The sequence below is a fragment of the Melanotaenia boesemani genome, chromosome 8, assembly GCF_017639745.1.
Source record: "Melanotaenia boesemani isolate fMelBoe1 chromosome 8, fMelBoe1.pri, whole genome shotgun sequence".
In the NCBI taxonomy this organism is placed as follows: Eukaryota; Metazoa; Chordata; class Actinopteri; order Atheriniformes; family Melanotaeniidae; genus Melanotaenia; species Melanotaenia boesemani.
Genome location: NC_055689.1, coordinates 26057121 through 26074473, shown reverse-complemented (window position 1 = coordinate 26074473; position 17353 = coordinate 26057121). Strand labels below are relative to the sequence as shown.

Below are 17353 nucleotides of genomic sequence, written 5' to 3'. Positions count from 1 at the left end.
AATTGTCAAGTTGATTTATGAAGTTCTTCACTAAATATAACGCAGAATTAAATCAGCCTAAGTTTTCCTAACAAATGACAATACAAATTAGTCTTAAGTGTTAACAAATGTTTTATTTACTCTCAAACAGAATACAATGATTAACTGAATGAATAATAACCATCTTTATTCCTTCCATAATACCAGTCAAGATCAGGTTTAGATTTTAAATGCAAAGATAGCACCCTGCTCCGGGTTTGTTTTGAGAGGTTAAACTGCACATAAACTAAGTAAAAGAATAAAAAAAATTATCAGTCACTCTTAAGGACCGTTAACAAATCAGGTGGATGTGAAATCACAAATCCCTGTTGTTGCTGCTGAGCAGTTTGGGGAAGGATGTGCCAATGGACTGGCCATGTCGATAGACGACCAGCTCCAGCATGTACTCATCCACTTTGACCACCACAGATGTCATCTTCTCAGTCGACATGAGGAAGATGATGGTAAAAAGAGCAACCTCGAACTCTGGACTGACACCAATGAAGGAGCCGCCAATTGGCTTCACCAAGCCTTTCCAACTGAACTGCAGGTTCAGCATGTGGTCGTCCTCATCAGGCTTTAAAACAAGTAAGAAATATGATACAAACATTTAGAAAAGTTTTTTCAGTGTGCCAAGTTTATTTAAGTAGCTTGAGATAACGTGTAATGTTCTTACTCTGTCTTTGTTGTCTCGTGCTTTGTAGCCTTTGTAGTCGACATTGCCGCGCTTCTCCTGCAGATAAAACTGGATCCAGTTGTGAAGGCCCATTATCTCCTTGCCAAATTTGGTCTCTCCAACAAACACATGTTCAAATCCACAAGAATCCTCACTATGATAAAACAAAATTACTATTTAAAAACACAAAATATAATCTTTGTGTGTGTATATGAGTCTTAATTCCTCCCAAGATTAAGTCTAAAGACGCCATGTCCGTTAATCTACAGTGTTTGCATTGAAACAGAGAGATAAAAACACTCGAAGTGGCACAACCTGACTTACCATTAAACAAAAATTGGACGTTGAAAAATGAAAACTTTTAATTTTGCAATCTCACTGACTAAAGCATGCATTCAACAACTAAATAAACAACCTTTTCTCAGTAACACATTCTGAGAAAAGGGTGATTTAAATAGCATTTAAATCACCCTGTGCAGTAATATCTACTTAAGGTATAATTTATGAAAAACATCAGTTATTCTCGAAGTATAAATGCTGTATGCTGGAAGTGTGCTGGTTCTGCTGAAGGACAATAGTGCCTTTTTTTTTTTACCAACATTGTTTTTATTGAATTTTAACATAAAACATAATACAAAATAACATGTATAGAACAAACATGTCATACAAACAAGCACCCCTTATGTTCCATTAGTTGGTTGGGGATTAAGTCAACAAATTACACTCGGTCTTAGTTCAGGTTATACACAAAAAATATACATATATATAATAAATAGATACCTCTTGTACTGCAGAGGGCCACTAATCATTTATCCCAGGCACTTCCATTATATTTGTCAAGTCTGTCACCGTTATATAGTTAACAAAGGGATCCCAAATCTGATGAAAAAGTTGTTGTTGGTCTTTGATTAAGTAAGTTATTTTCTCTAGAGGAAGAGTTGTAGACAATTCAGACAACCATCTACTTACTCTTGGTCGTCTGACATTTTTCCATGAAAGGGCTATAACTCTTTTTGCCAGCAGTACGCATAGATCCAAAAATATCTTTTGATTCTTTTTAATTTTCACATTACTTGGATATATGCCTAAAATAAAGAGTCTTGGAGTTAAGGGTATTTGGATATGTAAAATGTTTTGAATATTTTCTTTCACCTCGTGCCAGAATTTCTGAATTTCTGTACATTGCCAAAGACAATGGAAAAGAGTGCCTTTTTCCTTTTCACATTTAGTACATATATCAGGTATGGTTCTATTATATTTATTAAGCTTTTCAGGAGTGACATATGTTCGCATGAGCCAATTATATTGCAATATTTTTAAGCGAGTGTTAGCGGTTCTTAATTGTGCTTTATTACAGGCTTCCCCCCATTCCTCTATTGATATATCTTCATTCAGATCCTCTCTCCATGCCTCCAGCCGCTCTGTGGATGTCTCTGTACACTCATCTATAAGGCATTTATATATTTTGGAAATTAAGCCCCTTCCCAAGCAGTTCGTATCCATTAATTTTTCCAATGTGGACAGTATGGGAATATTCAGTGTTTGGTTTTGCTGTATTCTAATAAAACTTCTCAGCTGCAAGTATTTAAAGAAATGATTACGTGGTATATTAAACTAGTCAACTATTTCTTCAAATGTCATCAATACCTGCTGTTGACTGTAAAGATCACCTATTTTCTCCAGTCCCCTTGCAGCCCAGAGTCTAAATCCCCCATCAGCCTTTGCTGGGGGGAAAAAATGATTCCCCCATATTGGGCTGAAGACCGAGAAAGAGGATGTTTCTCTCAAATAATTTTTAATTTTGTACCATACAGCAACCATGTTTTTCACTATTGGGTTACTTGTATTCTTTTTAAGAGCCTTGACATTTGCTGAATATAAGTATACAGGGAGAGGTAAATGTAAATGAAGTTCCTCCATCTCCTTCCAAATAGGAATCTCCCTTTCTGTAAAATAAAACAACAATGTTCTCAGCTGTGTTGCCCAATAGTACAAAAGTGGATTGGGACATTTAAGCCCCCCTCTGTCAAAGGGCAAGTATAACAATGACAATCTTGTCCGGGAGCGTCTATTATTCCACAAGAATCTAACAAATAGTCGTTTTAGTTGCGTGAACAGGTCATTTGGAGGAGGAAGTGGAAGATTTTGGAACAGGTACAGCAATTTAGGCATAATATTCATTTTAAGGATATTTATTCTTCCTATTAGAGACATTGGTATAGACATCCACCTATCCAGTGATTTAGAAATTTCTTTCATTAATGGCTCATAATTACAGGATACAATATTTTTAAGTCGTGGGACAATTTGAATGCCCAAGTATGTGAAATTATTAACAATTTTAAACTGAGTAGCCATTTTAGGAGGGTTCTTGCTGTCTAATTCATCTAAAAACATTATAGATGATTTAGATTTATTTAACTTATATCCTGAGATTCTTCCAAATACACCAATAAGCATTAATAATTCAGGAATGGATTTCTCCATGTTTTTAAGAAAAATTATTACATCATCGGCAAATAGTGCCACACGGTGTTCCTGCTGTCCAACTGGTATACCTGTTAACACCTGATTTGACCTAATAGCAATCGCCAGAGGTTCGATGGCCATAATAAAGAGTAAAGGGGACAGCGGGTCTCCTTGTCGACATCCTCTTTGTATTTTAATTGCCTTGGAAATGTTTCGATTGGTCATGATTTCAGCAAATGGTTGAGTATACAGTAGTTTTATCCATCTATTAAAATTTTGTCCAAAACCAAAACGTGAAATGATCTCAAATAAATATGGCCATTCAACTCTGTCAAAGGCTTTCTCGCCATCTAATGACAGTATTGCTGTATCTGGAGTCCCCCTTTCTTCGTTCAGTATATTTAACAATAGTGCCTTTTAAAGTTAAACTTCAACCTTTCATTCAGTGGATTGTCAATCTGTGCCATTTTTTCCACACTTCTCCTTTGCATTAGCTTCCCCTGCTGCTGCAGTGATACTCACCCTCCACTCCTGTCCCTGTGGTAGAGGCGGAACCAGATGTCATACAGCTGCTTCTTGAACTGTGCAGGGTCAGACGGTGATTGGCCCTTCTTGACCAGATAGTCATGAGCACACTAAGTGTCAAAGCAAAACATCACATGATGAAACTGCAAACATCTATTAGGACAAAAAATTATAATATAATTTAATAATACAATGAAGGACAGTTTATCAGGATGAACCACTATTATACTGGAAGGTAAAATCTTGTTATTGATCCATAAAATAACAGAACTGTGTCAAGAATTAAATCTCAACCAGTGCAGATGAGAAGAATAAATACCTACACCTTCTCTTCTCACTAAAGCTGAATAAAGTATTTATGAGCAGTCATGTCTTGCCTGCAGCAGAGAGCAGTCTGAGCTCTCAGTCAGGTGAATCCTGGAGGATTTCTTACAGGAAATAAATTTACACACCATGGCACGCATAGTGGCTGGTTAATGTATCCTGCTGCTAATCAACTGAGTCAGTCAGGATTTATGTCTTGTTGTTTTTGCAAAGATTTAAAGTATGGTATTAATGCTGATGGGAAAATCTTGTATTGATGATATTGTGACTCTCTGTAATGGAGACAGATTGTCAGAAATCACCTGACCAGAATTGTTTCTACAACTTTCTGTCTTACTTTAGAGTGTCTCTGGAAGTGAGAGCAGCTGTAGAAGCACATTAAAGGACTGTATTACCCTCCTGCTGGGTCTGCCATCTTAAAACCTCACTCTAGGGGTCCTACACCAGGGGCTGAGATAATAGTGTTCCCATATGGGAACAGGGTATATAAGGAATTGTCTTCTTCAACATTTGTCTGTTGACCTGTGCATTCAAACATTTTTCTGCTGGCTGTGTGAGCTCCCACAATTGCAGTAAAAACAGCTGTGTCTTCTCACTGCTCTGAGAGTCTGTCGTTCATTGAAAGGTTTTCCTAACAATGCCTTTCCAGGCTTTTCATTTGTTTTTATTGCCACATAGTGTGGATGTCATGATGGGCTTTTTTGCTTTTAAGGCGTCTTTTTGCAAAGCCAAGGCAGACCTCGCTCCACATGACTTTGGAAAAGTAATTAATGTCTTTGCCATTTCTTATTAAAACTATTGTAAATTATTGGACATTGATCTTAATGAATCATCACTTGGTTGCCTGCACAGCATATAATTCACAAGTTCATCTTCTGACATGAAAGAAATAGCATGACCACCTGTGTTACTCTACACTGGTTTTCAGTTTATTTGAGGGTCAAGTTTAAAATATTATGTTAATCCTAATGCAGTTCTTTACTTCTGTAAACGTGTACAGTCTCAAACTCTGCCCAGATCTCAATGAGCCAGTTGCTCTAGGGTTAGGGGGTTCAGGCTCAGAAACAGAGCTGACTCAGCTTTTTTTCCTCTGGCTCTCTAATAATCTCAGTTCAGTTCAGTTTATTTGCTATTTGCAGTATAAAAAAAACCACATTGGAAAACAGTTGCAAGAAGCTCAAAGTGCATTGTCCACATATAAACAGACGAAACATAAAAAACACAAGCCTAAATAGACACACATGGATAGGTCATAAGAACACATAAATGCCAGTAATATAATAAAACAACAAAACACTGTATAAATAAGTAGCAATAAAAAGGCAATAAAAGCAATACAATGAGGTGCTTGTTCGAGGTATTCAAGGTGCATTGTTCAAAGTCTTCACAGCTTGTGGAAACAAAGCTGTTAGCATGGCGAGATGTAGTGCATTTAACAGAGCGATATCTTTTCCCTGAGGGGAGGAGGTTAAACATCTCGGAAGCAGGGTGGCCAGAGGGATCCCTGATGATCTGCAAAGCTCTGGTCAAAAGTCTTGATTTGTAGGTGACCTCTAGGACTGGTAGCTCACAGCCAATTGCCATACGAGGACAATTGGAGCTGCCTTACTTCTTAGATAAAAGCTGTACAAAACCTTGAATCATTACAAGACTACTAAAAACCAATTTCTTCTGGCAGGCTTTTTGTTCTGATTGAGAAGGATATCTTAATATTTACTGTACAATTTATTTATTTTACTCTTGTTTTATTTGATCTTACTTCATATTTATTGCTCATTTAGGGTTGGGTTATATATGTATTTTTTACACATTGGTAGAAACTTGAATGTGCAGAAGAAATAGAGCTTTATTGGCTTGATGTAGTCAGTAATTTGGGATTAAGCTGCTGATCAGCAGCTGGATGATCTGGCTATAGAAGCAATAAAGCTGAGAAACACAGATGTTCTTAGATTGAGAAAATAGTGGCAAATAAAAAAAAAAGTGATGCAAAAAGTATAAAGTTTCCTACATGTGACATTTACTGTTTTGCTACCTCAAAATTGAGAGAACGTGCTAAAATAAGGATTTAACTTGAACAAAACATATATTTGTACACGATGTAGAACATGCAGGAATAACTTTGTTCTCAAAGATGCTTTGGTAATACCAAAAGCATAAAATAGAATAAAATGACAATCTAATGTATAAAAAGTGAACTATTTTATCTAGTATCAAGTTGATATTTTCCATAAAATCCTTTTTTTCATGATGGGAAAGGAATCAATATCAAAAAACATGTTTTAAGACCCGACTGAGTGTCTTTTAACTCTGCAGTGTTAGACAGGAACATACAAAGACCCTGTTTGCCAAGAAATTACCTTCACATTAACTTTACATCCGCACTAAATCAATCAGTATCCCAACTCTAGACATTTTGGTAAGTAACCTGAAGCAGAAAGAACTGAAACTGCTGTACCTTCATAACATCAGTCTCCATGATGGCGTTGAGAAAAAGCTTGTTCTCTTTCATCTCCTCCGATGTGACGGTCTCTGAAACGCCCGTGGACATCTCATAGTTGTCCAGCAAGTTGATGAAATCTGCGTAAAGAGGGAGCGCGCTCTTCAATTCATGAGATGTGGTTCAAATAAAACAGAAATATAAGGACAGAAAACAAAGACCACAGAAGAAGACCTAAAGTGTTACGTACGTTCATATGTCTTAATCGTCTTCAGTTTTTCTTCATTGACGTATGAGAAGAGAGGAGCGTGGGCACAGTCTTTTGCATTGTTAGTTCCCTGTGTCACATAACCTGCCTTCCCCTGAATAAAACACAGCATGCACGCACACACACACACACACACACACACACACACACACACACACACACACACACACACACACACACACACACACACACACACACACACACACACACACACACATACACAGAGCAGCCAGCATGTTGTCATTGCACAAGTAACCAAATGAACAAGAATTAGTCATCAACAGTCTGATTGTTTTACATGAAAAAAGACCATTGTGATAGTTTTGCTAAAGGAAGAAACAAATACACAAAGTCAAATTATTATTTTTTTTATTATTATTTTTTTTTTATAAAAAAAAAAAAAAAGTCAAATTATTTAGGATTAGAGCAAAGAAAAAAAATTACATGAATTCAGATTCTTTTTATTGTGTCAACTTCAGAATTTTTTTTTTAAAAAGTGCCTGATTTACTATTAAATCACATCCATATTGCAAGTAAATCTGGGTATAAAGAAGCTGGCTAAGTGCTACTGGACTGATATCTGCAGCGGATATCATTGTGACTACCCACAGCCTATGAGCCACATCCAGGTCATAAAACATTCAGGAATTCTCCCCCTACAATAAGGGAAAAAAGGAAAATGAATTTATATTTAATGAGAATCCAAACAGCTTGAAGAAGTGCACATTTTACTCTCCGTTGTTTGGCTTATATTTGAATAATCATTACTCTGGTGTGGAAATAACTAGCTGTATTTTCCTGCAAAGGGCCTTACTGCTCCGGTACTACTCTAAGAAAGAAGTGTGTTTTGTATAATGGTGGCAGGCTGGTAAGATTATATTATTTTTGCAACAGCCAATATTTCAATGCAAATATTGCAAATTAGTTTAAACTAAGAGCTGGCATGATGAACTAATTCCCATCGGTCCATTCTTTATTAAAGCTGCACATTTCCATGTCAGTTTTTAAGTTAAGTCTCTTTGACAGTAAATTTTCTTCTCTGATCCCAAACTTTTTTTTTTTTTTTGCCCATTTCTTCAAAGCATATTTAAAGAATTATTTTACTTTTTTCCTACAATTTAATGAAACTTATTATTGATTTGCAGCTGCAGTTTTCCATGAACTTCATCCTTGCATTCACTCTTTGGGAATCCAATAAATGCTTTAGGATTTTAGTCAACACTGTGATGTTTTTACTCCGGTCTGAGAATCAGTGTTGGACCACCAACATTCTGTTCTAGCAGCACCAAAACAGACTGTTTGCTGCAGATGATATCACATTTTATGCCTCTACGGTTAACTGGCTTCTGATCCAGATAGATCTGCATTTATTCAACCTTTCTCTGAATGTTCTGCAAATCAGATAGCTGTGCCAGCAAACCGATGATACTCACCTGGAGAGAAATGACATAATCAGTTCCCGGTTTGAGGCGGTTGCTATCAAGGCGCCAAAGTTTATTTAGCACCTCGGTGAGCTCCTGGTTGGCCTGACGACTGTAAAAAAGATAGAAAAAATAAATTAACTAGAAGCAAAGGAAGAAATAATATGCATATTTCAGAGCTGATATTTTGACATATTTGGAGGAAAAAACATGTTTATAGGAACTAAAAATTGTTTTGCATAATGCATAATGCAGGTTGTCATTATTTTTATTATTCCGGATATCTGTTTCCACTCTAAGTATGACTATTCTTAAAGTTCAAATACAGTTTCCGTCTTTACAGAGATGACTGACTGAGGTTTGATATTCTTTAACTGTTTTTAACCCATGAAGGCCTGACTTTTCCTGACAGAACATATTACTTCACAATATCTACAATACTCCAACAGTATAGATAGAAATGACATATTCTGCTGAGTCTTATATCCTTGGAGAAGTAAATGATAAAAAGGAAGTCGACTTGTTTGTTTTCAAAGCCAGTACAAGTTTAGAAGAGTTTTTTTTTTTTATAGCTGGGTCAATCAAAGCCATGATAATTGCATGATTAATTGATTCAGATAACAATATTATCAGTGGAAAAGAGCTTATCAGTCTCTTTTAAGCAGTTTTTATTCAAAAAACCTTATGTGTAAATTACTGAACTTGTAAAACAAGTTTAAGCCAACGTACAGTGATGTTTAGAGCCATGCATGAGTGAAACTCACTACCACAAAATATTACACAACATGTTATTTTAATATTTAATTTGTAATCTGTGAAAAATGCGAATTGTATACTTTTTCTACTGTAAACTGACCCCAGGAAGAATAGCTGATGCAGCATGCTGCTGACGCTAATGGGGATCTCAGTAAACATAAACATAAACATAAACATAAATGCAATTTAGACTCAACTAGACATACTTTAGTGACCTCAGACTTTTAGACTGCTGTGCTACAGCAAAATATATGATACAAATATATGTAACAAATGTGTGTGTGTGTGTGTGTGTGTGTATATATATATATATATATATGGCTAAGTTACATAGTTGTCCTTTTGGTGCAAATAAATTAAAAGTTCTGCTAATTAAACCACCAGTCTACAGTATCTACATGGCTATTTCCCTTCTTTTTTTGAGCTACCCCTTTTATACAAATGCAATATATATATATACATATATGCTACATTGGTGCAAAAACATTATTGCATATATGTCCAAATATTATATTTGACATTTTTCACAGATGAAACTGTGAGAACAAATTACATTTCTTTGCAACATGTTGTTTTTAACTAAATAAGATATAGCTTCAAATTAGTTTTTAAGATGTTATGTGAAGACAACACTGGTTCATCTCTTGAGTTCGGTAACTTTTTGCAGTTTGAATGACTCATAAATCAGTATTGTATAAAGTGGCTTCAGAATTTAAAAAGTTCTTTGCATCGTAAATGTAAAGTATGAATGTGTAAAAGAAAAACTTTAAAAAAATCTTTAGAAAATCTGAAGAACTTTTGCTCAGGACACTAAAAGATTAAAAGAAAGTTTGCTTGGAAGAAAAACAAAGAAATGAGTGACAGGTCAAAAGTATTATTTGCTACTTAAACATATATAGCATGAATTTAAAATGAGCTTTAAAGCATTGTAGCATTCAATCCCATAGTCAACAGTTTAAATAAAACGGTATTGGAGAAAATAAATACAGTATATGGGCTACATTCAGTTAGGTTAAATGTGACAACTATTTATTACTTAGCTAAACAATTAGACCCAGTTTCTGTTTGTATTTCCTGCAGAGAAGATCCAATTTCTCGTTAAATGTTTGAATAAACAATATTTATAATTGTCACTTGTTCAGCGCCTCAAGGCCTTTTGTTGTTGAACTTCTTCTCTTGGTGGTGCTGTTTTTCTTTTGTCAGACAAAATAATGGCAACATGGGAAAACAAAGACCCAGAGGGAAAAACCTGGGCTCTAAATATGACCACACCTCCATCATTAAGTTATCACTTTGTGCAGACGTCATAAAATTAGATAGAACTTCTAAATAAAGTGCCACTAATCTATTTTTTTCTTTTTTTTAAATTTAAAATATGTATTAAGGACCCCATTAACAACAGCCTTTTTCTTTTTTTTTCATAGTCCATTTGCTCGAAAAGTCGACTTCATTTGGGTTATTGTTAATACTCTTGGTCAAATCAAAGAAGGGGTCAGGAAAAAAGAAAAACAAGAAGAAACGTCAGGGGGTTTCAGGAGGACCAAATACAGGAAGTGGACTCCATTGTGGGTTCAGTGCACGACATCTGCCTCTGGCAGACAGTAGAACATGTTATTTAAAAGATCCTAAGAGAAGTGCAGCGTCAACGCTATCTCGGTCTGGAAGTATACCCCCAACCGAGTCCCCAATCGTACAGCATCTAGCGGACTATATCCTGGTTTAAATGCACCCTCAAATAGCCACACCTATGTAAACTCAAAAGATGGTGAGTAAGAAGCAAGTGACAGGAAGCAAACTGAGACAGACTCATCTGTTCTTAATTTAGCCCGGACATAGCAGTGGATATAATGAGGAAGAGCAGTTATGGACTTTAATTGCAGCAGAAATTGTTTTATGTGAACTATATCATGTATGTTCTGTTTTATAATTCAGCCCACTAATCACTAAATGGTTTTGCCACATTTCCATCCCAACAACGGTCTTTGTTCTTCCACACAACATCCTGCCCTAAGAACAGATGTTCGTCTAAACCACTTAGTCTTAAACGTGAAAGAGAACAACAACAAAAAGAACACAAAGATTTTATCTCGACTTTTGTGTTCAGAGAAACCATGAGAAGTGTCACGTTACAGCGTGTTTACATCAACCATTTCCTCCGAGCTATGAACTAACGGGGTCCAAATATTCAACTGAAACTACAGCAAAACATTAAAATATAACTTCTTAGAGTGTATCTCTGTTATTTTTAGACTTTCACACCACACTTACCCCTTTGCCATGGTTTCTTTCAGTGGCAGCTGAATTATGTCCACAGAACTTTAGACGCTGAAGTTAGCTTCCGAGTCGTGGTTTCAGTGTATTTGCAGAGGGCGATTCCACTGGCTTTTTAGGAACTTTGACGACATTAGACCAGTCCCCCATCAAAAACTACAATACGTAGACGCTTCAAACCTGGACTAAAATGTCCAACATAGTATCTAAATTAATTTAAACACAGTTTCTGATTCGTGAAACTTTTATTCAATTTGTGAAAATGCCAACTGGGCTCATTTTATGATGTTTTTGACATCTAAACCACATTAGACTGGGTCCTGTGAAAAACTACAACATAGACTTTACAAACCTAGACTGGAATATCACACACAGCATCTAGATTAATGTAAACACAGTTTCTGATTTGGAAAACCTTTATTCCATTTAACAAATACAAATTAGATAAATCTAATCTGATGTTACAGAAACTTTACACATCTGAGGTATTTTGCCTTTCTCACTGCTTATCATCTAGAAGAAATAAACATGACAACAGTTCAGACTAAAGTAGACAAATTTTTCTTCATAGGACACAAGTTATGTAAAAATTGCATTGGTTATGTCTAAAGTGGATCTTAATACACATACAAAGTAAAAAAATGGAAGCCATGTGAAACCTGACTTTTTGCTTTTGCATGTTTAGGGAATGTCCTGTTTCTATATTCTAAGCTTTATTTGCATGATGAGCTCCTATTTTCCTATTACATAGAATGTATATCCAGGTGTTATGGTTCTTTCTCTGCATTTAACCCATCCTAGTTGCTAGGAGCGGTGGGCTGCCAGGCCAGATTCCAGGGTTTCCAGATTCCTTGATCAGGGGTACACAGTGGTTTATCTTTTGTATGGAATATGCTTTAAAAATAAAATTTGATGTTAAATTGGGTGTTAAAGAAAGAAATTATGAAAGTAGATTGAAAGAAATAAGTTTATCTATATTTGGAGCGAGGGTTGAGATCTTTCTATGTACCTTGAAATTACAGAACTAGTTGGTAGAATATAGAGGAAAATCTAATTTTTGTTTGTTTTGTTGTATTCTGTTCAAAAGACGGTTGCACTATAACGCTGAAAGGCAGTAGTGAGCGTTGACGTATGCCAACTCCCAGAAAAGTAGTAGAAGAAGAAAATAACCAATGGCGAAAACAACAGTTTCTGCGCATGCGCAACATGTCACACTTTTTCTTGGACGTAGAGAGGCATATTTAGCTTACTCTTATTACATATAAGGATTACTGCCTAGTTTAAGGTTTTTATTTGTTGCCGTTTTTCTGATGTTGGACTCCGTTTGGACTGTCAACTAATGCGTATCTGATTGAGTGACAAATATTCAACAGAAAAAAAGTTTAAAGACAGCTAATAGCGTACTAGCTTAGCCTGCTGTAGGAAACAGTGGCAGCATGGCAGCTGTGTTGGGGCTCATCGCTGGCAGCTACGAGCAGATCACATTTGGTTATCAAGTATATACTGGTGAAAAAGTGAGTTGGAATGTTATTTTGTGGTGATGTGTATGTGTCAGTGTTAAACAGCTTATTTCTAATGAAGAATGGATTGAATGTATCTATCCACCCACTTGTATGTCCGTCAATCTAAGGTTTTACATAAAGTAAATGTTAATTTAAAATGTTTTAAAGAAATGTTGCTACTAGTTATATCTACTAACTCAAAGTATTTGAACACTTCCAGATTGTTTATTGTAAGACAGAAAAAAAAAATCAATATATATATATATATTGTTTAAATATTTAGATAATCATGCCCAGAAACCTACATTACATTTTATGGGGCTTTTTCAGTTTGTGTCCCTATTATTGAGCAGGTGTCTGTATTTATTCTATTAATTCATACTTTGTACATGACTTTTCCTCTTACAGGAATGGACAGCCAAAGCTGATTTCACACATCATGCTCACACTGCTTCAGTGTCAGCTGTTGCAGCCAGTGAGAGGTTTGTGGTCACAGGAAGCAAAGATGAGACCATCCAGTTGTATGATATGAAGAAGAAAACCGATTATGGGGCTCTGCTTCATCATGATGGTATGATTAATGTATGTTGGCTGTGTGAAATAATATTTCACTCAACTGTACTGACCGACTGTACAAAGCAGGACCATCAGTTGGGATTTATGTTTGTTTAATTTTCAGAGATTTCCACAGCCATATAGTAATCTTTATGATGTAGATACAAACAAATAAACATGTCAAACACTTTTTAGGAATGCAGATAAAAAAGGCAGTTATTGGTGATCCATAAATTTGATTCAAACACTTTTTTTTACTGTATAGGCACCATCACTTGCCTTGAGTTTTACGGGGCATCTCACTTACTGAGCGGAGGAGAGGATGGACTTCTGTGTGTGTGGAGTACAAAGAAATGGGAATGTCTGAAATCCATTAAAGCTCACAAGTAAGCAAACAGAAATGTCATGCAGTTGGACAGTTTGTTGCCATGATTGGCGCTGAATGTGACAAATCAAAGTTGCTTCTTTAATAATCTTGTTTTTCTCAGAGGTCATGTCACATCTCTATCCGTCCATCCTTCTGGGAAACTTGCACTGTCAGTTGGGACAGATAAGACTTTGAGGTAAAACTTAAAGTTTTCCTGAAACATCAGTTGTACAAATGATTCATAAAATGTGAAGTAATAATGACTCTTGTTATCCTTTTAGAACCTGGAATCTCACTAATGGAAGATCAGCTTTTATCAAAAATATCAAACAGAGTAAGTTTCCCCTTGACTTGAGATGTAAAAAAAAAGCCTTTTTGTTAATTTAGGTATAACATAAGTGTGTTTTCTTTTACACCTCTTACAGATGCAACCATTGTCAGATGGTCTCCAAATGGAGAAAGATATGTGGTAGTGGTGAATGATAAAGTGGATATCTACAAGTTGGAGACAGCCTCTGTGACAGGAACAGTCACAAACCCAAAGAGGATCTCATCTCTTACGTTTTTAAATGTGAGTTCTCTGGCCAGCACTCAGTAACATGTACAGTTGTGATCCTAAGTTTACACACACTGGTCCTGGCAGAATTTGTGGATTTTTGTCAATTTTTCAGAGAATATCAATGATAAAAGAAAAGTTTGCAAACACCAGTGATTTCGGAACACATGGTCAAAATTAACGGCAAGATTAATGCAGCATGTTACCAGAGAACAGTGGAGGAAAATTTGCACCCATCAGCCCGGAAGCTACACATGGGATGTACTTCCATCATGACAAAGATCCAAAACACAAGGCCAAGTCGACCTGTCATTGGTTACAGCAGAATAAAGTGAAGGTTTTGGAGTAGCCATTTCAGCCTCCTGACCTCAACATTATCGAGCCACTCTGAGAAGATCTCCAACAAGCAGTTCATTCAAGACAGCCCAACAATTTTACATGAACTGGAGGCTTTTTACCAAGAATCATCTGAGAAAATAAAGAGCCTGATCAGCGACTATCACAAAAGACTTCAAGCTTGTCATTGATGTTTAAAAGGGGGCAATATGTGGTATTTAGAACTTGGGTATGTAAACTTTTGATCAGGGTCACGTGGATAGTTTCTGTTGTCATTATGATTTAAAAAGAGTAAACAAAATTGTTTGATAAGAAATGGCTTCACCCAACCACTAACCATGAGTGAAAGAAAATTTTTTGTGGTATCATTCATATTCTCTGAAAAATGGCCCAAAAATCACAAATTCTGCCAGGGTATGTAAACTGCATAACTGTATGTATGAAGGATAGACTGCAAAAGTTTGAGGATTAAGTCAAAGTCAGCTTTATCAGTTCTGCAGCATGTACAGGACACACAGAATTGAAATTACTATTCTCTCAAACCTTGGTTTGTAATTAAAATAACAAGGCATTAATGTAAGACAACAATACAAATGTAAGAATTTTGAGTTTAAACCAGTGTTGTGACTGTCTCTATTTAGAACACCGTCATGGCCGTAGCAGGAGACGATGAAACTGTGAGATTATGTGATGTGGAAAAGGCTGAATGGGTGTGTGAGTTTAAGGCTCATGAAACCCGGTGAGTTCTGAGTATTCTGTACAGCACTGCTTCCCTGCCATGTGAATATTCTTGCTTTGCCTAATGTGTGTGTGGTTACTGAAGGAGAAATGCACTTCTTTGACATCATTTTTATATTTGTTTGTGGTTTCAGAGTGAAAGCAGTTGATAGTTTGATTATGGAGCATTACTGCGTGCTGGTGACTGCTTCAAATGATGGTTTCATCAAAATGTGGAAAGTCCATCTTAAAGAGGTGAATCTATTCTAGTTTGTTTTTAATATTTGAATACAATACCTGGAGGCCAAATGAATATATACATATTCACATTTGCAGCGCAGGGCTGTTTATAGTCAATTTTGCTTTAAAAATATGACTTGTATTTGCAACACACAGAGATAACAATATTAAAAAAAAATCTTTCAACTAGAAAAAACAAACATAAAAAACAGTACACATAGCGGTAAAAATGGAAATCATTATTTACAAGATTACCTTGCTTATCTATAGATCTTATGTTTCAGGAGCTGGAATCTCCCACCTTTTTAGGGGAGGTGAACACAACAGCCAGATTGACATGTCTTGCTGTGTGGAAACCTTTAGTGGTGCAGCAAATTGCTGAGAAACCAGCACCTGAGGCTACAACATCTAAAGGTGGAGTCACGCAAACCCAAACTTAATTTCCCACAGTATGTGTGTGTGTGTTGAGTGTTACAACCAGCAGGAGTCCCCGCTTTGTGAGAGTGGGATGAGAATGACCGAAAGTTAAATATTTCTCTACTCAGTATGGAAACTAGCTCTATTACAAAATTTGAAGCTTGAGAAATGCAAACTCAAGAAAAATGCTTATAGGTCATCATTGCCCCTCTGTTCACAGAGCTTTCTCAGGAACTTGCAAGGACAAAGAGAGTCCGAATTGCAGCAGAAGAAGTAATTCTGGAGGATGAGAGTAAACCCAAGAAGAAGAAAAAGGATGGAGGAAAATAAAGTTTGGGCTCTATAATAAAGCATCCTGTGTGTTTAATTATTCACAAACTGTTACACAAATCAGACAAAACATTATGCCCCCTTGCCTTATTCTAAGTAGGTCCACCTCATGTTGAAGAATCAATAAATAACATCTATGTGTGTTTTCGAGTTTCTGGTACTTGGACACAAGCAATAAAAAATACTTTGGACAGTTTGGGGTGGGGTCTTTGTAATAAGGGCTTGTTTCCCACAGATTCCATTAGATTGATATTTCAGAAGTTGTAGGTGAATGAACACTTGAACAGTTCTCCAACAGAAGATTGTATTTTAACAAGGAGAGTCATACGTTCTCTTTCATAATGTTGGTGTGTCAACTTACTCTGTCATGCTTAATTTTTGTTCTGCTGGTTGTATTTTTTTAAATAAATAATTTAAAAATAGCTGAGAGTAATACCTTTTTCTTTTTGTATTGATAACCCTACTATATTAATAAGCCACTATAAAAATTTATTGTAAAAACGTCTAATGCTTTATTTTGAAGGTTCAGCCATACCGGAAATGAAGTGTTTCCGGTTTGATCGGAGGTTGCCAACAAACTTTGTTTTGTGTGATATTTTCAACTTAGCGTAACTAAGAAATGTTAATCTTTATTATACCATATCTGATGTCAGTTCACTAATATTAAAACTGATTAACTTTTTCTGGTTCTGGTGCACTTTGGGTAAAATTCAGATTCCTGACTTCTGGTTTCCAAAGGGATTTATCGCCGGACAGGTAACCTGTTCGTAGTCATGGGTGTTGACTGGATTGGGTTCGGTTATGCTGCTTTGGTGTCAGCAGGAGGAGTCATTGGCTACCTGAAAGCAGGTAGGCGAGGCTCAGTTTACAGTTACTGTTTCATAACTTATGTGTTTAACTTATACACTGTAAATACCAGCTCACCAACTCGTTCTGAAAAAAAAAAATGCAGAAGCTATTTTAGTTTATTAGGTGCAGTTTGCAGATGTTATGCTTTCTGGTGTCAGATTGCTACAGGAAGTAATATGAGATTAACATAAAACTACAGAAAAAAAATCCAAGTCAACTTTCTAATCTTCGTGAAAGCATGAGTTATAATAGGTATGTGTAATATGATGCTAAGAAATGTAGATAATTATCTTCTAAATGTAAATGGGTGATGACAAAC

The 17353-nt window shown here is 36.0% G+C and overlaps 3 protein-coding genes across 5 annotated transcripts in view; 2 read left to right on the top strand and 1 right to left on the bottom strand.

Moving 5' to 3' along the window:
- Window positions 1–93: 93 nt before the first annotated feature.
- LOC121643981 (poly(U)-specific endoribonuclease-C-like) lies at window positions 94–11301 on the bottom strand. The gene is made up of 7 exons (XM_041991641.1): window positions 11163–11301; window positions 8151–8250; window positions 6700–6811; window positions 6468–6589; window positions 3686–3798; window positions 695–848; window positions 94–595 (listed from the first exon to the last, which is right to left on the bottom strand). The coding sequence occupies exons 1-7, from the start codon at window positions 11171–11173 to the stop codon at window positions 335–337; spliced, it is 873 nt and encodes a 290-aa protein (XP_041847575.1). The 5' UTR covers window positions 11174–11301; the 3' UTR covers window positions 94–334.
- The window catches only part of pak1ip1 (PAK1 interacting protein 1), a 21672-nt gene continuing 14839 nt past the window's right edge, over window positions 10521–17353 (top strand). Inside the window, exons 1-10 of one of the 3 annotated variants that reach the window (XM_041991640.1) lie at window positions 10521–10659; window positions 13076–13238; window positions 13488–13608; window positions 13711–13785; window positions 13871–13923; window positions 14015–14160; window positions 15123–15220; window positions 15354–15453; window positions 15723–15852; window positions 16076–16172. In XM_041991640.1, the coding sequence (XP_041847574.1) occupies window positions 10657–10659; window positions 13076–13238; window positions 13488–13608; window positions 13711–13785; window positions 13871–13923; window positions 14015–14160; window positions 15123–15220; window positions 15354–15453; window positions 15723–15852; window positions 16076–16172 (986 nt within the window). In that variant the 5' untranslated portion in view covers window positions 10521–10656. Of the gene's footprint in view, window positions 10660–12358; window positions 12680–13075; window positions 13239–13487; window positions 13609–13710; window positions 13786–13870; window positions 13924–14014; window positions 14161–15122; window positions 15221–15353; window positions 15454–15722; window positions 15853–16075; window positions 16560–17353 lie in introns of those variants that run through there. The other 2 variants (XM_041991638.1, XM_041991639.1) reach the window with 2 other exon arrangements.
- LOC121643982 (transmembrane protein 14C-like) overlaps window positions 16739–17353 on the top strand; it is a 1191-nt gene continuing 576 nt past the window's right edge. The window contains exon 1 of the mRNA XM_041991643.1: window positions 16739–17034. Coding sequence (XP_041847577.1) covers window positions 16959–17034 — 76 coding nt within the window. The 5' untranslated portion in view covers window positions 16739–16958. The remainder of the gene's footprint in view (window positions 17035–17353) is intronic.